Source organism: Leptonotus elevatus, chromosome 7 (genome assembly GCF_054856555.1).
Source record: "Leptonotus elevatus isolate MCC_2025b chromosome 7, RoL_Lele_1.0, whole genome shotgun sequence".
Lineage (NCBI taxonomy): Eukaryota > Metazoa > Chordata > Actinopteri > Syngnathiformes > Syngnathidae > Leptonotus > Leptonotus elevatus.
Genome location: NC_141245.1, coordinates 26,167,433 through 26,188,354, shown reverse-complemented (window position 1 = coordinate 26,188,354; position 20,922 = coordinate 26,167,433). Strand labels below are relative to the sequence as shown.

Sequence of the window (20,922 nt, the reverse complement as noted above, 5' to 3'; positions counted from 1 at the left end):
TGAATGCTTGAGTGACTTCCCAAAAAGTTCATTAAGAAAGACTTGCTTTTTGTTTTCTACGGTCCTTGCGTGTTTGTCGACCATCCGACGCGACATCGGCCGCAGCCTCCCTCTTCCTTGCATGATCGGCGACGTGACGGACGGACGGACGGACGGACGGACGGACGGACGCTCCAAGTGTTAGGCGAGCATGTGAGAGTCAGCTGATCAGCAGGATTTGGGCGTCTTTGGCAGGATGTGAGGAGGAGAAAGTAATTCCGCTAAGTCTGTTAGGAGAATGAATGTGACCTCGCCTCCAAATCACACTGAGGGTTGCGAGCGCAAGGTCAGAGTCCGGCCGGCTGGAACAAAAGAGCCCAGTTCATTCAAAACTGGTCCGGCCTGCTCTGCGTGCATTTACTTGGGAAAAAATGAGGCGAGAGCCGAGCGTAATGCGCCTTTGAGGCCGAGGTTGCCCGGCTCGGGTCGCCGGCGTCGTGCCGCAAGCCCGAGAGCCAACAAATTGCTCTCAAAATGAGTTCTGGAGCTTCTGATTTGCAAACAGCAGATGCCAGAGTTCTTCCGGGTGGCACAAAAGTGACGATGGACTCGCGCTGATTTGAGTCAAACAATGACAACCTTGTGCTCCAAAAAAATCCACGTGAAACCAGCGGCGCTTTTGGCTGAGCACGATCCACGTGAGCTGGTGGCAAAATGTTGGAGTCACTTCCAAAGGGACAGACTGGGAAGCAAAAAAAAAAAGCATCCGTTTTTTGCTTGGGTTTGTCTTTTGAGTAATTGTGCAACGCTAATGGTTAGCCTCACCGCTAAATAGCGCAAAGTGGCCCCAAGTCAGCTGCGACGGGTTCCAGCAAAACCAACCTAAAAATAGATGAATTGATTTTCTTCTTCTTTTTTGTACCTGTCCACACCCACAACTCAAAACTAAACAACACAAGCTGCAAAACACAATTTGCCACTTTTATTGACGATACGCTCAATACAACGACGGATCGTTCACTACAATCAAATGTGATTTGTTTGAATCTTCAAAAGACGACTGAACGCCATTTGCAAAAAGTCAGCTGGCGCCCGGACCGGCTTTCCTTCTCCTCTTCCAGGCAAACTGCCGTCCGGCTCTCTCCATGGAGCGCTGCACGGCGCTCACGCGAAGGCCGGCGTTCGCCCCGGCTCTCCGCTCGTCCACCGTGGCGGGCTCGGGTGCCGATGTCAAACCTGGGAATTGCCGGATGGTTGTCGCTTCCTTCGCAAGCTTTTGGCTCCTTGCTGCGTCGCTACTTGCAGTTGTCCATGTTTGTCCTCGGGACATTCGTGTGCGGAGGCCGTTCAGCGTCCGCCGCGCGGTTGTCGCGATGTCCCAACTTTCGGGCAGCTTCTCGCCGGGGCTTGCCGTTGCCCTCTGACCCGGCCGCGCTTTCCTGCCGCCTCGCTCTTGCGATCGTTTTTTTTTGCCGTCGGGGGTGCCTGGAGACCAAAGTTATTTTAGTGAACCGAAACTCGTGAAAAAAACAAAACTAAAATTCCCCAAAATTAAGTAAAAATGATCATGCTTTTTAAGAAACAAAAACTACATTTTATGTTTACAAAACAAACTAAAACTATAATTAGAGCGAAAAATGTCCTCTTTTTTTTTTAGTCTTTGGCAGGTTTATTATAGTTTTGGAATTTTCATTTGAGTTCGTTTTTATTTCGTTTTGAGTTTTGTATTTTAAATTGAGTTAGTTTCAATTCGTTTTCAAGGTGGTTCTGTTAGTTTTGATTAGTTTGAGTTATTTCAAAAATGCTTAGTTTGTCAGTTTCAGTATTCGTTTTTTTTTTTAAGTGACTAAAATAACCTTGGCCTTTGAGGATGATTTAAAATGTGATGTGAAGTAAATTTATGTCAATATTAACCCAAATAAAGACGTTTTCATTTTATCATCGTGTTTATTAAATATTATGCACAAGTAATACACATTAAAAAAATAAAATGAAAACCCCCCAAAAACGAATGCTCAAACTAACTAAAACTAAATCTAAGCATTAAAAAAAAAAAACTAAAACTAATCAAAACTAACAGAACCACCGTGAAAACTAAATTGAAATAACTCAAAACGAACTATAAGAACCTCGCCGGAGACCCGGGAACAGGTGACCCGCTCTCACCTGGGCTTTGACGCTCAGGTTGCGACACGAGGGTTGTGGGACTGCGAGGTGCAGGTCGCGGGACCTTCTCAGCAGGACGCTGTTGTTCTGGTCGTGACGTCGGGATGGAAGTGGCGCTGGTGTTGAAGGCGGGCTGGAGCTCAGATTGGCCCATCTCTTCTTTTTGTGACGTCGGCACGACGGGGACGGAAAGGACATTTTGGATTTCAGCTCGCGGGATCTTCTCGGCAGGCCGATGAACGACCTCCGTGGCGGAAGGCGCCAGCGCTTCCTCCTTTTTCCTCAGCCGGCTGTTTGTTGACAGGAAGCCGGCAGGAGGAGCGCTTTCCTCCGCTGCCGACGCGACGCCGAGGTTGCTGCTGAAATGGACCGCAGGTGGAGGGATGCGTTTGTTGGGGGGGTTTGCAGACGTCAGGACGGCGGGGACGGCGGGGACGGTCGCATCGCCGAGATTCTCCGGGATCTTCTCCGGGGAAGTCGCACGGAGCTTCTTCTTTTTCCTGCCCTTCCTCGCTCGCTTGGTTTGCGACGGAGAGCCAGCAGGAGGTCTGGATTCTTCTGCCGTCAGAGGAGACGTGACACCGAGTTTGTAGGCGGAGCCCACGGCAGGTTGCGCAATCTCCCCACCAGGCCCCGGTTCTTGTGTCATCGGGATGACGGCGACGTTTTTGGCGGAGTCAAGCGTCGGTCGAGGAATCTCCTGGAGGGAAGTCGGAGGAGTGGGCGGCCCGTTTTTCGCTGGAGAACCGGCAGGAGGTCTGCTTGGACTGGACCCGCCAGTCTCCATCGGCGGTTGATCCTTCATGACATCATTGGAAGGCTCGGAGCGAGCGCCACTCGTCCGGCGGCTGACCTTTTCGTTGACCTTTTTGCCGCCTGAAACCGTCACTTCTCCTTCAACTTGAACTTTGTGCTTCCTTTTCTGCCCTTTTCCTTTCCTCTTCACTTTGTCTTTCATTTTCTTCTTGTCTGATCTTTGCCATTCTTTGCCAGCGGCGTTTGCGGAGGAGACGTTGGCGATGAAGTCCCCCGCAGCGTTGAGCCCGTTTCCGAGGGAAGGTTCCGTGGCGGCCTGCGCGCTGCTCTCCTGCTTCCTCTTGGGCGGAGCCCCGGTCAGCACGTCGATGGCGTCGACGCCGCCGTAGTCGTACGGGACGGCCTCCTTCAGCACCGCCACGGGCAGCGTCTCGTACCGTTTGCACCTGAAGCCATGGGCGGCAAACCAGAGTGGGAGGGAGGGGGGAGGGGCGGCGCGACGCGACGCGGGCGGCCAATCGGAGGGAGTCATACTTACAGCCCGTACCAGTGGCGCTCCGCACACTGCTCCTGGTAGAGCAGCTGGAAGCAAGGCGCTGCGATCACGTTGAAGAAGGCTTGGCCCATCACCCGGGACGACGTGTCGTTGACCCGGCGCAGGCAAACCTTCAACCTGTGGAGCAGGACACGCAAATGACTCGCAAGGGGATGGAGTCCGTCCAGTCCAGGGAATTGGGGTGAAAGGTCGCCACTCGGTCTATCGGGAATAGTTGTGATCGTACAAGTTGGGGGTTGGATTTGTCCAAAGAGGAAAATTGTTGTCAGGGATGTCACGATGCGATATTGTGGTGGCGTTGGCATTATATATATTAAGAAATATAAGTTTTCCGCTATATCCATGCCACTCGGCCAATATGGCCGCCGCCATCTTAGCAGCATAAAGTATCGCAGTCTATGTCGTTCATAACGCTGTGTTTGGCCGATGGAGAAAGCGGCGCTTTAAATATCGCGGCATGACGATGACGACGTTGCGGCAATTCTAATATCGTGATATCACCATATGGCGGTTATCGTTACGTCGCTAATTATGATGACAAAAGAGTTTCAACATCATCTGAGAAGTGAGGAGTGACGTGTTCAAGCGTTTACTGTTGGATTCCATCAGACATGAATCTTTGCAGTATGTTAACATTTGTTTCAGTATTATTAATTATGGCATGACACGTTCATTACACGCATTATGTTTGCAAAAATAGCTTCCTACATTACATGTTAATCACGTAGTGTTTTGATGGTGTTAGAGTAGACAATATTAAGTATTGTACTCTTTGCGTGTTCAATTAACTGAATGGTGAGATCCTGGTGAAGAAGTCCCTTTGCAAAGGTAAATAATTATCAGAAGCTTCTGATGACAAAAGCTGACGACACTGAAGCCGTGTTCCATCAGATTGTGTCCGGCTCTCCGTCATATCATTATTTATTGAAAAGTCGGTGAATACGAAAAGTCTCCTCCCATCAGCCCACAGTACATTTGGTTACAACTCAGTGAATACAAGAGAATCTGTTCCCATGGGTATAAATCAGATTAGAGAAAAACAATAATAATCAGCCTGTGCCTCCCTTCCGACCGGCAGAGACCGGTCCCGGACAAAACTCCCTTTAAGATAGCAAACGTACAAACCCGTTGCCCTTCTTCTGAGAGTGAGACAGATAATACAATTCTATTCATTGAGCCATACTGCTATAACTAAATCCAAAACAGCTAAAATATAAATTGAAACTGAAAAACAATGTTAATAACTTAACAATGGAAGCGTTTTAAAGGCTACGTTCAATCATTCATTTCCAAGAACGATTGAAGTTTGTTCACAGTCAAGCAACGTCCGAGACAAACGGTCACACCGGCCAGCGTCGTCGGTCAGCGGTATTTACTTTTGCAAAATGAGGATTGCAAGGTCGCTGTGAACTTTGCTAATGCTAATGCTAATGCTAATGCTAACGATATGGCATCCAGCCGCTGGAATCATGAAGAGGCAAGCGGAAAAGGGAAAACAAGCTCCCTTTTGGAAGCAATAGGGACAATCGATCGGGGTTAATGTTTTGCTAGGATGTTTTTCAACTGCCGTATCAATAAAGATGGCTGCCAGATGAGTTTTGTCGTGTCTTTTGGGATTGTTTACAATCTTATTCTTGTGCGGACGTAGACGGCCCTCAATTGAGAACTTTGTGCTCTGCTTGACATCCGGACATGAAAACAGAGCGACTCTCTCTCGGCTCGCGTGAGGACATTCTCGTCTGTCCTCTTGGGAGTCCAAAACCGATTTGGCGACTTTCACATTATTCTTCTCATGTGAAACGTACAAACCTCGACGAACCTGGCGAGAGCCGAACTGGTCGCGCGGATCACGAAAAAGGACTTCTTCGCAATAACAATGTGGGACCGCTCCAAATTTGGAACGCACAAATGGCGAGAATTCCGCTCGTCGGCAAGCGCACGATTGGGACAGCGTTGAGTTTTTAACGTGTCATTTATCAGTCGTGTATTTGACGTTTTTTTTCCCGGTGGTGAAAACGTTCCACTTACGCGTCGTCACAGTCGCAGTGACAGATGGAGTGCCACTTGAAATTGGTGTGTCGGTATTTGGAGGAGAAGGCGTGGATGACGTGGGGGCAGTGGTCGTGGGTGCGGCAGCAGCTGTCCGTCTCCTCAAAGTCTCCTGACAAACAAACAAACAAATCCGTACAAAAAAAAAAAAGTCAACTCTATGCTTTGCGAAAGTATTTGGCCCGCTTCATCTTTTTGACCTTTTGCTTGTTTCAGGCTTCAAACTGATATCAAATTGACATTTTTGGGTGAAGACAATTCAGAGGACATTTGAAACTTTTTTAGAGCATTCGCCAAAGTTGAGCATAAAAGCAGCCGTTGGTGCTCGGACGTGCGTTTCAAGTGCAATTCTGATCCTGAAGACTGAAGAACACAAACGGGCCGGCAGAAATGCAAGCAACAATCGGGGAACGCCTGCAGCAATAAACAAAGACTTTTTTTGCAACAGTCCACTTTTTCCCGCCGTGCATCGTTTGGGCTCGACCACGAGCTACGTACGAACGTACGCAAATGAAGCAGAACGAGCGAAGAGGAAGGCTTAGCGATGTCCTACCCAGTTGGTCGTAATGGTCTGCCATGTTTCCAGCGCCGCACCACAGGGTTCCGGGATACGTGAAGCCTCTTTTGGATCTCCTGGTCGGCACCTCCGAGGGCCCCCCGGGCCCCCTCCTCTTGGCCTGCTCCACGCGCGTAAAGGGCTGGGAGCCCCGGGGGCCGCCGCCGCCGCCGCCGCCGCCGCCGCCGCCGCCGCCGCACTCCTGGGGCAGCCGCCCTCGGGTCGGGACGACCGCGACGCCCACCGCCAGCTCTCTGTCCAGGTAAGACAGAACCACCAGGACGACCCACCACATGGCCGAGGGCAGGCAGAAGTAAGCCGCGCTGGGGTGGGGCGGGCCCCTCGGCTCCTCTGGGGGCTTTTTAGCCTTTCTGGATGCCCTCCCACTTGGGTGGTGTGATGATTAATACCTCGACTACACCGGGAGGAGTTAGCCGCTAATAGACTTGATTCAAAGCGGGGCTGGATGTAAACATGGGGAGGGGGAGGGGGGCTTCTGGGGGGGGGGGGGGCTCTCAATGCAACGACAGTTGACCGCCAGTAACCTACCAACCCCCTCCACACTTTGCGCACCCACTACGACTAACGAGTATGAGGGACACGCTGAAAAGACACAAATCTGGAGATTTGAGGGGAAAAATTTGCGGTCCAATTCCGAAAAGCTCAAATTGACATCAAATCATGTGCAATGAGTTCAATTGTTGAAATGCAGACTGGGAGATCGGGAACGCTTGAAATGGGCCGAGAAAGGCGGAAGGAGAGAAATCCCAACATTTGGAAATGCGCTCATGAAAATCTGACAAATGGGAAGAGTTGTTGGTCTGAATGAGTTTGACTCTTGGAGGAATAAAAAGACGGATGGAGAATATTTCCTTTTTCAAGAAATGGTGGCATTTTTGTCAAGAATACATTTTATAATAATCTTACAGGATTTCTTTTAAGAAAAAGATTTTTAAAAGACATAAATAAATGCATGGGAAAAACACAAACAAATAAATAAATAAAGAGGGTTTTTTTCTTTTTGGGGAAAAATCTGTAATATAGAATTTTAAAAAAAGTAATCTGACAGAAATAGTTGGTTGTTGTTTTTTAAAGAAAAAGTATTTTTTCCGAAAATTACTTTTACGAGATTTTTGTTGTTGTTGTTGAAAAAGCGGTAATCTTCATGGATTTTTTTTTAAAAGAAAGATATATTCTTCGAATATCCAAGGGTGTGGGTTTTTTCTCTCTCTTTAAAAAAATTAATAAATAAATCTCGTAAAAGTAATTTTTGTCAAAAAAAGAAAAAGAAAAAAAGGTGTACATTTTCAAGAACAAATATTTAAGTTGTTTTTTTTAAGATACAAACAAAATCCTCTTCCCCAATTGTAATTGAGCAAATCCTCCTAAAATGAGGACTTGCGTAGTCTATTTGTTGTTTTTCAGTGCAACCCTCCCTCAGCCACCCTCAGCCACACTCACCCCCCCCCCCCCCCCCCATCTCCCTCCGTGGTGAGATTTACTTTGGGAACACGCACGGAGGTTCCCACTTCGCCATGGAAACAAGCATGTGTGGCCCGCGAGCGCCATCACAAAGCATGAGAGGCGAGAACAAGTCCTTCTGTGTGGAATCTTTAGCGGGCGCGGATCCAGGGTTTGTTTCTCTCCCGGGGCTTAACCGACACATGGTGGGAACGAGAAAATCATCACGGCTTCAGGCGCGTCTGCCACCCGCCATGATCCTGAGCGTCACGTGGCAGGCACAGGATCACAAGCGGGCGCGGGTGCGGGCGCGGGCGCGGGCGCGGGCGCGGGCCTCTCCAGGCACAGGAATGGGCGTGGCCGACTGACGTCACATCAGCAGAGGCATCGTGGGCAAATCCTGGCAACGATTCCATTTCCACGCTTACTGTAGTGTGGATGATAAAGGCGCCTTCTGTGCAAGTTATTTGCCCCGCGTCAACATTTTTGGAGGGATTTTGACGGATTTCATGTCGTACGATCTTTTGTTACCAACTGGCAAATTTTACTTACACAAAATGAGAATGTCCTAATCCCTTCCAAATATTTCTTGTACAATTCAATATGCGCACAAATACTTTGAAAGTAACAAATAAGAAAAGTATTTGTTTGCTGCAATACATTGGTGAGTTGTCACTCATAAGCATTGAGTGGAAGACTTTTATTGTACCTTATTCTTAATCTTTTGTTTTGTTGGTTTTTGAGTTGCTTAGTTTTTTTTAAATTCCTTATAACGTCATCTTTATGTTTATACCAAAGTTTCAACAACATTTTGGGGGCAAAAAAGGAATTTAAGCAAGTCAGCCTTAATTTCTTTAGAAGCTGCTGTGTGTATCGCCCTCTGGAGGACAAGAGAAGGCACTGCATGTGTGGGACTTGCATGCTTACGTATATATTTTAACTTCATTTATGAGAAATAGAGTTGCTTTTTTTTTTTTAAAAGCTAATCATTATTTTTCCAATGAAATGTCATATTTTATTAAAGATAAAACATTTGTACTTCTTTTTAGTGAAAAACAAAAAACTAAAAAAGAAAAAGAAAATTATTTTCAGAGAAAATGTTTCCAATTTCATTTTTTTTAAACGCATTTTTACAATTTTATGAGTTATGTCATATTTTTTAGGAAACACATTTTTACAAGACAAAAGTACATTTTCATCAAAATGTTTTGGGGATATTTTTATATTTTAGAAAACGGAGTATGGGAGTAAGTTGTATTTTATTTTAGTGCTGTCAAAGTTAATACAAAGCGTTAACTAATTAATTAATCACAAAAAAATATCACATTAATCATGTATTAACAGATTAATGGCACAAATAATTTTGACAGCGGATGGTTAGCATAGTGTGTGTTTGAGCAATAAACAGCTACATGCATTAAAGTAAAACATTTAATGTTTGCGTATGATACTCAGAATATTTGTTCATGTCAAACAATTGGGGTCTTATTTTTCCATTTTCAATGATGCAAGTAATTTTAACTGATTCGGATGAGCGTGTGCAGTGGATCCAAAAATGTTGAAGACGTCCTCATAACACATACATGTTGAAAAAATGAACACATAACAGGTGCTCTTTAATGTTGATAAAAAAAAGCCTTCTTAATTAAGCGATTAATCGTGATGAATCCAAATTTAAAGATGTGATTAATCTGATGAAATCATTCGACAGCTATTTTATTTTTTACATTTTATTTTAGAATATTTGTTTTTACAATTGAATTTACAATGAATCCCTCCCAAGTGAGCAATGAAGCGTGTGCGTTTGTATTTTCGGACCGCAGACCTCATGTGAACTCTTCCCTCCTTCCTGCGACTAATTTAAGTGTGGCAAGCGGCCCCTCCCACTTGGCCGACCTCTTTTCTGGGGGCTGCCGGTTGACTGCGGCTCCCTGAGCGGAGCAGCATGGATGTGTGGGAGCGAGCTCCGGCAGACGCTGCTCGCGCCTGGTACTTGGCCCTAATGGCGCCCAACACCAAAGGGCCGGGATTCGCCTGGCTGGACCCGTCCAGACTTTACTGCAACTCACAGGTATTTGTCTCAAAGTGCTTATCTTGAAATGCTGCGGCCATCCGTCCCACCGGCCGCCATTTTGCCCCCCCCCCCCCCCAGGCCCTGTCGGACTGCGTCAACGACCTGCTCGGACCCTTCCGTCACGACGCCATCGACTTGGTGGCCGGCATCGACGCTATGGGATTCATTCTAGGTACCAACTCATTCGGGATTTTTTCTTTTTTTAAGGGTCAGTGGTAACAGCCCCAAACAGGGCCGAGAACTGTCTGTGTGCCCACCACATTTGCACCGGTCCCGTCAGAAACGTGCACAATTGTTTGTGTGGTTTTGTGATTTGTTGGCTGTTAAATGATAATATTCACTTACGTTATTTGTACTTGTACTTTTTCTAAAGTTGTATTCTCCAAAGAATAATGTTAAATTATGACCATAAAAACATCAGGCGTTAAAATACAAATATGAGAACAAAGTTCTATTAATAATTTATTTTTATTTTTTTTTAATGGGGGAAAAAACATTTTATTTTAGCAAAATAAACCAATGGAAAGATTTTTTTTAAAACTTTCATTCATATTTTTAAAAATAAATCCTCTTTTTATGAGAATAAAGGGATTTTTTAAAAACGGATTCCATTTTTAGAAAGTATTTTTTTTTCTAAATGAAATTTAAAAAATAAAAGACTGAAGAATAGTTAACTTCTTTTCTAGTAAAAGTTGACGTTTTGCAAAAATGAAGTGACATTTTTATGACGAAACATTTAAGCATGGGATGTAATAACAAGAAGGAAACATGCAAGGGTCAGGGGTTCAACATTTACCAGTCGTTCTTTTCAAATGATTGAAACGCAATATCAACATTTCTTGTATACAGTTGACCCCCCCCCCTCGCCCCCCCCCCACTATTTTATGAGACTGTCGAAAAGCAAACAGAGCTTTTAATCTCCAGAACAAAACCCTACAGTGCATGCATTTTACATCGACCCAAATGGCCCCAAAACAAAAGTTGAGCTGCTTCCAAATAATAATGAGCAGCGAAAAGGGTAAAAAAAGAAAAAAGGTGTTCCAATACTTTTGTAGGGGTGGGGGTGGGGGTGGGGGTGGGGTGGTCTTCTTGGGTGTCAGTCAAGCCAAGCCACCGGTTGCCAGAGTGACTAAAATTAGTTGTGCAAGAATGTCAGGCAGAACTTCAGCTCAGTCAAGACTCGACATTTGAGAAAGCAACTCGAGTGCCAACGTAGCATTTTCATTCGCGTGCGCAATATGAAATAAGAAAAAAAGAAACCATTTAAAAATGCGTAATTTGGTCCACAAACAGGTCAAAAGAATTTGTATTCATAACCAAAGTCACCGATGTGTAACGAGAATCCACAAATGTGTAACTGAGGTCACAAACGTGTGAATATAAATATGCAAATGAGCATGCGTGAACACACATATAGTTATATAGAAGTGTTACACCACGAACCGCATGTTAACGTTAACTCACAATCTCACTCACTGACTGTCTCTGAACTTTTATTCTTAATACGTTTGCATTTCATCTTTGAGAGCGGTTTGTTTCTGTATATGAAACGAACGTGGGTACAAAAACGTTATGGAAATGCGACGTGGTTTTGGTCATCGCGGATAAAGTTTTGCTTCGGTTCCCATGAAATGTGAGATGGAAAAACGTCATTTCAATTGTTGTTGTTGAACGTCCTGCGGCAAAATTCCCTCAGCGCAGCGAAAACGCTTTCAAAGTGCGACGACGTGAACTTTGAACTTTCGGTCCAGGGGCGTCTATCGCCAGCGCGTTGGGCAAAGGCTTCCTGGCCGTGCGCAAAGCGGGACATCTTTGCGTGAGCAGCCATCGGCAGACGTACAGCGACTACACGGGCGGGGAGAAGACCATGGAGGTGCGAGACGACGTGATCAAACCGGGTGAGCCGCTGGCGGGATTGGCGCGACGGCGGCGGCCGAGCGGTTTTATGGGCCAGAACCTTTTGGTGCAATTTGCTGACCGTGTGTTGAAGGTGTGCGGGTGCTGTTAGTGGACCAGTGGATCGAGACCGGAGGAACCATGAAGGCGGCCATCCAGCTGCTGGAGAGGATGGGCGCCGCCGTAGTGGGTACGACTCCAATTGAAGCTTTTTACTTGCAATACACGGCAGATTACTTCCGAGACGGCAACGAGCGGCGTTTATTTATTTATTTTGATTGTACAGGTTTGTATTATTTGATGATGTCTACTATGTGCGCACTTTATGGCTTCAAATCTCATTGTCCTTTGTATAATGACAATAAAGGCAATATAATATAATTTAACATTATTTTCAAAAAATAATTTTATGGTTATTTCAAGTAATCAAGTTTCTGACTTAATTCTTCTAACTGGATAAAAAATAAAATAAAAAATCCCCCCAACAATACTTTGCAAGGAAGATTGTCAGAATTTGACATTGCAACTTTTTCCTGCTTTTTTCTGACGTTTATCAAGAAACAATTTTACAACCGTTTTTTCTCCAATAATGCATTTTTTTCTCGTAATTTCTGTTTATTTGCTTAACTTTGCAACCTTTTCGCTCAGTAATAATTTGTTTTGTGGTAATACCACAACATAATTCCCGAACAGATTTTTTTCTTCTAAAATTTATATAAATATAAATATTATATAATAAAAATTTCCTACCTTTGTCTAAACTTTGAAACTTCTTTCACTACAAAAAATGCAACAATCATTGTTTGTAATTTTATAACAATGATCCTAACATTGTGACTTTTTGCACACACAAAAAAAATCAAGTATTACGGAAATATTATAAAATATTTCTAACATTATTTTAAAATGAAAATTCTCCTCATTTTTTTATGCCAACTTTATACTCCAGCCTTTTCTGTTATAATATAACTTTATTTCCCTATTCATTTTTATATTACATTCTGAGCAAAAAATTAATAAAATCCTATAATTTAGTGGCTCTTTTGTAAATGTTTTTCTCATATTTCAACTTTATTATGCAAACATTACATTTAAAAAAAAATCCCTTTTTCTCATAGTATTTTATCTTTATATAATTATGACTTTAAGATACCCGAGCCCTCATCATTTTATTATGCTGACACTTATTTAAATTGTTCCTCTTGTCATAAACGAAGACCCCCCCCACCCCCCCCCCCCTTTCTATTTATTGACTTGATTTTATATCATGTGACGATTTGGTGAAAGTATTTGGGACGTGTCGCGCAGGTGTGGCCGCGGTGGCCATGGAGAACACGGAAGGAGGCAAGTGGATTCAAGACAATTACAAATGCTCGCACTGCATCCCTGCGGAACTCCAGAGTCAAATTGACGGCAAACATTTGGATTCCTTCGAAAGCTTCCAGAAATGAAAAGAGGACTTGACGACATGTTCTAAACATTCCTTTCAAAGAAAGCATTTTATTGTTGACTTTTGAAAAACATCATCGTAGTTGCAGGAACACGACGCAACCTTTGAAAAATGTTTCCCTTTTTAACACTTGATGGCAACAAAAGAGCAAGTTTACGTGCGTTACTAATCAAGTTTGCATCCTTTCACTGTCAGTGTTGTTTGCAAATACATTTTTCTTTCTATAATTGACAGCAAATTTGGAAAAAGAAAAAAAAAAGGCAGGTAAAGTGCCGGCACGTGCCCTTCGACCTTTCGTAATGTACGTCATTTGCATTTGAGTTTGGATCAGCTGGTCCCTTTTCTTTGGCATCGAGGCGGCAGCGTGCTTTCTCACATAAAGGAAGAAAACGGCTTTTGTTTTGGTCATGCATTTCACACCCCTTTTGCTTGCACAGAAATTGTGATTCACGCTGCTGACAACTGACATTTCGGGTGGTCATTGTCGCTGAAATACTTGATTTAGCAGCAGAACATGTCTCGTACCATCGTCTCCATACACGAGCCACTGTTAATATTTTAGACCTTTATACTTATATTTTTAACACATGTTCACGCTTGCCCGGGTTTAGTTAGCGGTAAAACTTCATTTTAAAGTATACCTGAATGCATCAAAACAAACCCTGTGATTCTTTTATTGGTCGGGATGAACATAAACTGGAAAGAGGAGCACATTTTTGCTGAATGTTTGAAAAAAATGATGTACACAAAATAATATAGCATTTTTTTTTCTTAAAAAAAAAAAGAGTCAGCAATCAGCAATCACCATCTTTGTGAGTACTCATTTTCAGAGCTGCGCACTTTGATGTTGATGACGACGCCCACCTTTCGGCACGTGCGCAATGGCACGAAGCCTTGAAAAAATGATCACGTTTGCGTCTCGGGTGAGTGCAGAGACCGTCCGGCTCACTTTGCGAGGCTTCGTGTCATAAAGCGGGTATTGATGAGTAATGGAAGTGCTCAGCTATACTAAGATTTTACAAGAATGAAATCATATTTTGGTTTAGTATAGTTTTGGATTTGAGAAAAAATTTGTAAAGTTTCAAGGAGAAAATAAAATTGTCAGGAGGAATAAGCAGAAAATGGATGGATGGATATATTTTTTTAATAACATTTGTTATATTTTACAGAAAAAAATAGTAGGAGTCTTAAAGTTGTCTATTTTTATTTATTTATTTTTTAGAAAAATGCTTAGGTAATTAGGGTTTCTAAAAAAAAGTTTTTCAAGAATTATGTCTCTTTTTTTTTCAGGACTAGACGTTTCTTTTCTAGTATAAAATTTTATTTTTCCAAACTTTTGTCCCTTTTTGTCTAGAAAAAAAAATCTCAGTCACTTGATTTGTTGCGTTGCATTCAGGTATGCTTGGAATTGTCAGCGTCCAAAAGCAAACTCAAGATGTATATAGAGGGTACATTAGGGTAAAAGTAGTTCCTGTTCTTTTTTCAGGCTTCTGATTGGCTAAAATAACACTCGGCAGCCTGAAAATACGTCTGAGTGCGGACATCTTTTGCTGAAAGGCAATCGTGCTGCATTTGAACTCCCAATTTGTACATTAGGACTCACACGTTAGCAGCGCATGAAGAAAAAATGGTCACCGGGCCAGGAAAATGTGACACCTCCCTTCGTCCCCTGTGCCGCGGGCGTCCTCCACAGCACAGCGGCGTCCTTTTTTCCCTTGCGTACCTTCTGCCTTTGAAGGCGGCGTCACTGACAGCACGCCGGCTGCTGCTTCTTCTTCTTGGACGGATTGCCGCTGCCGCTGCTCTGGATTTCTGTGAGGATGGCGCAGTTGTCAAACGTAGTTGTCGGCCACGGGCCAGCATTTTGACCGGCTTCCATTTTGTTATTTGGGTACTCACTGACGATGTTGCCGATTTGCCTGGTTCCGCTCCTCTCCAGCTCGGCGAGGACGTTGGTCTCGAACGCCAGCGACGCCACCCGGAAGAAGAACTCCTTCACGTTCTCTCCTTTTGGAGACAGATATTGAAATCCTTGAATGCATTTTCAAAGATATTTGACATAGAAATAGTCATCATACAATTTTTTTTTAACTCATTCACTGCCAGCCTGGTAAAAATTGATCTTTGACATCTATGGCCGTCTTTGGCAGTGAATGTGTTAATGACACAGCGAGTGAAACTGAAACAGGAGTAAAGATGCATTTCAAAGAAAAATATTTATTTTCTATGAAAAAGTAGTACTCTTAGATGTAATACAAAAAAAACGGCCAGCAGGTGGCAGCAGAGTATAAGAGATCAACCAGGGTCATGTTGCAACAAGCTCTTTTTTGCCAGCCTTTTCAACAGGTTTGTGAATATTGATGAAACGTAGCTCTGTTCTAATGCCAATTGCTGCAAAATGGAATCAGACACAAATGTATTTTTTTCCTGATGAAAGAAGAGACTCTAATCTTTCTTTTGGTAGCTTCCATGTTTTTATAGCAATAGAACAGAATATTCTGTGGGCCTTGCAAAATGAGTCAAAATCCCGTAAAACAGTTGGGAGCAAAGGGGGTTGCTTCAGTGAATATAGGGTTAAGGAGGGTGTAACAATAGTGTTTCTACTTGACAAAATATTGTGTCTTTTGTCAGATGAAAAAGGTTATGCTCCTAGAAAAGCAGTCATCTTACAATTTAAAAACAATAATGTGGCGTGTCATGTATCCGGGACTACATTTTTCCCCTCCCAACTGAAAAATATTACTTTAATTCTCATTCTGAGTCGTGTAATTGTTTGCATGTCGCCAGCAGCATTCGCATCACCTGTGAGCGACGACAGCGCCCAATACTCGGCTCGCATCTCCTGCGCCACCTGGAGGGCGTCTCGTTCCATCTGAGCGTACTGAGCAGGAGACTGGCAGACAAACAAGACGACAATCATGCGCTGTGACCCGATTGGTGCGTCCCGTCGGACAAGACGCGGTTCACGGAAGAAAGTCGGGACTGACGCTCAGGTCTTTCTTGGTGCCAACCAGAAAGAGTTGAACCGCCGTGGGGTCGTTTTCTCTCAGGGCGTCTTCAAGCCATTGCCTGAAACGACACGACGACGGCTGACGTTAATACGCATTACGGCGCCATGTCACGTCACATGCTAACCCCAACCAACCCTTGCCTTAACCAATACTAACTAACCCAAATCCTACTCCTAACCGTAAAACAACCTTTATTTTGGAATTAAGACAGACCCAAGCCATACTAACTCCAACCAATCCCAAATCCCAACCAAAACTAAATTAATTAAAACCAATCTAAAAAAAAATTATTCCATTCAAATGAAAAACGGATGCTACGTTACCTGCTGTGGTCCAAAGACGCCACGTCGGTAACATCAAACACGATAATCACCACTGCAAGAAAAAGCAACGCGACGTCCATGAGATCGTTTGAGTGGCTTTTTCCTAACCAACATGCGCCAACGGTGCACGTGCAGGTGGCAGAATGCGAGTGACGACCGCAGACCTGAAATCAAAACTTGCCACCGGATGTCATACGTCTTATAATAACACGAGAGCGATGTGATGGGGGCGCCGTTCGCGAAGCGGGGGTCCCGACACGGGCCCCACCTCTCAACTTCATTTGTTTCTGTTGAGACGTTTTCACTTCCCACGAAATAAAAAGTTGAAAAACAGACACCAGTGAGATGCCCAATACTAATATTAATTATATATTAATATGTATAGATAAATGATTGATATGAAATATCGTACTCAATACCTTACACAACTTTTAACAAAGGAGCATTCATATAAATACAAAAGTACAAAATGGCACGTTATTGTATTTAAATTGAAACACAAACCATGTTGATGGATTGATGCACTTTTCATCTCTTACTTGGCACTTACACACAAAATGCCAGCATATCAACTCGCACGACTTTATTGACGGACGCTGGTCTTTTCTATTTGAAATGTGGACGTAACCAATGGCAACTGGGAAAGCACTGATCACGATTTTCCGGCCGATCGCTGATCTTTCAGAAAGCGTGACCAGCCGATCGTGACTTTTGCCGATCCCGATTTTTTTCATAGAAAGCAGCCATCGTCAGTGTTCCAATCTTGTTTGAAAAGATAAAAACCTTATTAGTCATCTCAGCAAAAGGGGAGAAATGAGATCAGTGGAAAAGATCGGTTTATTTTTACGGGATTGGCTGATCATCGATCCCCCAAAATGAAGGAAATCGGCCGGCCGATCGATGGGGGCACCCCTCATGGCAACAACATAAAGTGGTGGTTGTCAGGATCATATTGTGTCTCATAGATTTGCATCACCTGAGCCGCGTCAAATGTGCTCGATCGTAAATTGATCACGAATTTGACGCGTTAGAATGAATGTAATGGCCGAGTGAGGATTACTTGATTGTCACCTCAATACAAGCCATTGGAAGAGTTGGTTCGAGGTGGCAGCTACGTCTACCACAAAAGGTGAAACGATTTTCTACGTACTTTCAAGCAATCTACCACAAGCCACACGAGTGGCGCCACCCGGTGGACATTGTGGTGAAAACGTGGACGGATGAACGTAGCCAACACGAGAGTCGCTCACCCTGTGCTGCCCTGTAGTACGTGGAAGCGATGCACTTGAACCTCTCCTGGCCCGCCGTATCCCACCTTACACGACCAGATGAAAAGTGCAGAGTCACACAAGGTCCACGTGCAGCGGGGGACTCCGCCGGCGATATATTTGAACGCTTCAGACTTACAGCTGCAGGCTAAAAGGAACGCCGAGCACCTCGAAGCGCTCCATCTCAAAGTCCACACCGATGGTGGCCTTGTAGTTCTTGTCAAAAGCGTCCTTGCAAAACCTGAGCGGGACGTCACCGACTGTTAGCACGCTAGCGCTGGATCCGCTCGCATCTCAAGTAATTTGCCGACAACAACATGAGAAATGCTCGTACTGGCTTTGCTTTGCGTTAGCGTGTCGATTGACTCATAACTCGTATTTCAAGGCACCACTACACTTAATAGAAAAAGTATCCGACGACAGGAAATGGCGTGAAATCGTCATAAGACATACCTCAACTCTGCTCAGATGCGAGCATAACAACCGTTAGCATGCTTGACACATGAGCAGGTTGTTGGCATGCTAGCTTTTAGCTAGCCAGCTGTTAGCATCGCTAGAACTTCTATTAGTACATCGTAGGGCTAAGGTTAGTTCTCACTAGGAACGCTGGCATGACGACCGGGGCCAGGGGTTCGGGGGTACCGCCCGTCTCCCGGTGCCCCCCTTTCCCCTTCCGTCCCCGGTGTTCCACCCTGCCACGCCACTGGAGGTGGAGTGGGCGCGGGTGCCCTCGCTACGCCACCGTCCGGCCCCTCTACGGCGCCGATTCCTCGGTACGGGGGGCTGGTGGGGGTGAGGTCGGAGGGTGTTGGCTTGTTGGGGTGGGTGGCTGGTGGTACGGGTGGCTGGGTGGGGGGGTCTTTGGGTGCCGGGGGCGGCAGGGGCGGGGTTAATGAGAAGGGATTCCAGCTTGATACACACGAGAGGCTGACATTTTTTTTGGGGGGGGGGGGGGGGGGAATCCTGCGGATGGGATTCATCTTGACCTTTAATTGCAGGATTGGGATGCAACAGGATAAAAAGTAGATAGTGGGATTGTCGAGTAGGTTTTGGGGGGGGACTCGGACCGATCCAAAATGGGAGCAGAAAACCAGAGGCAAGGTGCAGCGATGGTTGTTTTCAAGCACTTTATAAATAAAGTTGAGTTCATTTTTTCCAAATTGCTCTTTTTTCCTCTATTCTTTGTATGCCGTTGGCAAAAGTTGACTCGCAAAGTAAGAATGTCATGGCTCAATGCTACTGTTGTATTTTGACTGTGCTTATGACAAATAAACATTTTGAATGTTGTAACGTTACCTGTTAATCAGACAGGTTTTGCCCACGGCCAAGTCGCCCACGACAATGACCTTGGCAATTTTAAACCTGCAGAAAAAGAAGACACGAGGCATCAAGCTGCGAACGCCTCATCATCATCATCATCACTTCTTCGTTGCCCTTGAACGCACCCGACCGTGCCGGTGCGCTGCTCCAGGCACGCCGCCTTCACTTTGGGGTTGAAATGGCGCTCGACGTGGAGTGCAGCGTCTTCGCAGAAACACTATGGACGGATGCATGGATGAGGTCATTGTTCAATGACTTTATTTTTTTTAAACCCTTTTACATACTGTTTGGGTCAAATAGCAATAGAAACATCCTAAATGTCATTCATTTGCACTGAAATGTGTTGATCTTTTTTGTAACAGGATGTAAAGTGGCGTTGATGACATGAAATGAGTGTTTTACGTGAGGGAGCTGCGGGATGATGCGATCCTTGCGGACTGGCGGTAAAACGCTCATGGTTGGACCTCGCCTCGACATCAGCCCTGTTGGGTGGAGTTCATACATTTATTCGAGAGGGGTGTTTAAATGCTGGAAAATTCATTCCCCCCCCCCCTGTCAAGTAATGATAAAATAGCTAACACTCCACGTAGCGTCACCACGACCAACATTAATCTGCAGGGGCGTTGCGTAGTAGCTCTTATTGTGAAATTTTGAAATCAAAATAATCCTCACAAATCAAATTAGAACGATCTCAATGCTCTTCAATGAGCTTCCTTTCACCGAGTTAACCGCCATTTTGACTTGTGACGTCAGCTTGGAATGAGTGACACTACTGTACAGAGGGAAACTAGCATTGTGCTAAATCTGGTGTAGCCATCTTTTTAATGTCACTGCACATTCTCCTTTTAATAAACTAAACTCATATTCAATGATTGTCTAGTCCGCTTCGGTAATACTTGTTGTTTTTTGCATATGGTAATTGGTAAAGAACACATTGTGAGCCACGTGACGTCTGAATTGTATCTGTGAGCCTGTCTATTAGCATTAAGATGGACGTACTTTAAGGAAAATAGTTTGTTTTGTTTGTTTTAGATTCACAATCAAGGCATCGAGTGGAGTTGAGTCTGTTGCCATGGTGACGCTAACAGACCAGCAACGCGTCCAACCCCTCTTAAACTTTGCCCGCCTCCTAAAAGTCTCCGGCATTTATCGACACAATGCACGACTTGAATCACACTTTAGTCCAAACGGTGTTGAATTCATTGTGCGAATATGTTTTTACACAAATCTGCGACGGTTGTGTGTGGTCGGTCCTACGCGAGGGCTTGTTTGAAAGAATGCTGGCGGAAAGGCTGACTCGACTTGAAAGGAAAAAACGGCACACACACAAAAAAAAAAAAAGCAGGCTGATTTTGTAAAAAGACCAGACAACTTTAATCGGTTTATCATCTTACTTTTAATCCTATTGTTCGTAAAATGTGGAAAAAGACGAATTGACAGAATCGCTCGGTTCCAGCTCGACTTCCAAAGGCAACATCACTCCAAATGTATCCTTTTTTAAAATGTATTATTAAAACCTTTATCTCACAATATAGCGTCAAAGCACACTTCTATGAAAGAAAAGTACGTGAATTGACGTGAACGCTGCAACTGGCAAAAAAAAAGAAAAAAAAGGACCATACCTTAGCAAGACGAAGAGCTTGTGGTGGTCGCTCTTCTTTTTATCCGTCTTAAGTTTGTCCTCACTTTCAGCTCCAATTGCCATTCAATGTGAGGCCAACGCGGTCATGTTCATAACAGGAGTGACAAATTGTGTCTTTTTGTACAGAATGGTGGCGAAGAAATCTTCGTAAAGAAAAGAAGAAAACGAGAGAAGCAGCAGCAAAAACTAAAACCGCAGAGCCCAGATGATAGCATTTCTCTTCAGCACACCGCGACCCCTGCTGGACGAAAGAACAAACTACCGGATGTGATGGGAGGAATGAGGAAGTACAACCGGACGTGATGTATACGAAAACGGATGGCGGTTGATTTCAATACTATATACATACGCACATATATATTATATATATTTCATACATTATGTTTTATTTACAGTAGGAACACAGCGCAACATA

The 20,922-nt window shown here is 44.4% G+C and overlaps 3 protein-coding genes across 3 annotated transcripts; 1 reads left to right on the top strand and 2 right to left on the bottom strand.

Annotated features, from left to right (window-relative positions):
- Nucleotides 1-939: 939 nt before the first annotated feature.
- Nucleotides 940-6,544, bottom strand: proca1 (protein interacting with cyclin A1). Its single transcript, XM_086080521.1, has 5 exons — nucleotides 6,060-6,544; nucleotides 5,486-5,618; nucleotides 3,440-3,574; nucleotides 2,146-3,347; nucleotides 940-1,464 (listed from the first exon to the last, which is right to left on the bottom strand). Exons 1-5 carry the CDS (start codon nucleotides 6,355-6,357, stop codon nucleotides 1,061-1,063), a joined length of 2,172 nt encoding a protein of 723 aa, XP_085936647.1. The 5' UTR covers nucleotides 6,358-6,544; the 3' UTR covers nucleotides 940-1,060.
- Nucleotides 6,216-13,338, top strand: LOC147171703 (uncharacterized). The gene is made up of 6 exons (XM_086080523.1): nucleotides 6,216-6,324; nucleotides 9,389-9,594; nucleotides 9,676-9,769; nucleotides 11,349-11,495; nucleotides 11,588-11,683; nucleotides 12,802-13,338. Exons 2-6 carry the CDS (start codon nucleotides 9,469-9,471, stop codon nucleotides 12,942-12,944), a joined length of 606 nt encoding a protein of 201 aa, XP_085936649.1. The 5' UTR covers nucleotides 6,216-6,324; nucleotides 9,389-9,468; the 3' UTR covers nucleotides 12,945-13,338.
- On the bottom strand, nucleotides 12,963-20,757 carry LOC147171702 (ras-related protein Rab-34-like). Its single transcript, XM_086080522.1, has 11 exons — nucleotides 20,488-20,757; nucleotides 19,268-19,347; nucleotides 18,991-19,082; nucleotides 18,842-18,907; nucleotides 17,685-17,786; nucleotides 17,528-17,592; nucleotides 16,278-16,329; nucleotides 15,931-16,012; nucleotides 15,746-15,836; nucleotides 14,843-14,950; nucleotides 12,963-14,755 (listed from the first exon to the last, which is right to left on the bottom strand). The coding sequence occupies exons 2-11, from the start codon at nucleotides 19,340-19,342 to the stop codon at nucleotides 14,688-14,690; spliced, it is 801 nt and encodes a 266-aa protein (XP_085936648.1). The 5' UTR covers nucleotides 19,343-19,347; nucleotides 20,488-20,757; the 3' UTR covers nucleotides 12,963-14,687.
- Between the last annotated feature and the right edge of the window lie 165 nt (nucleotides 20,758-20,922).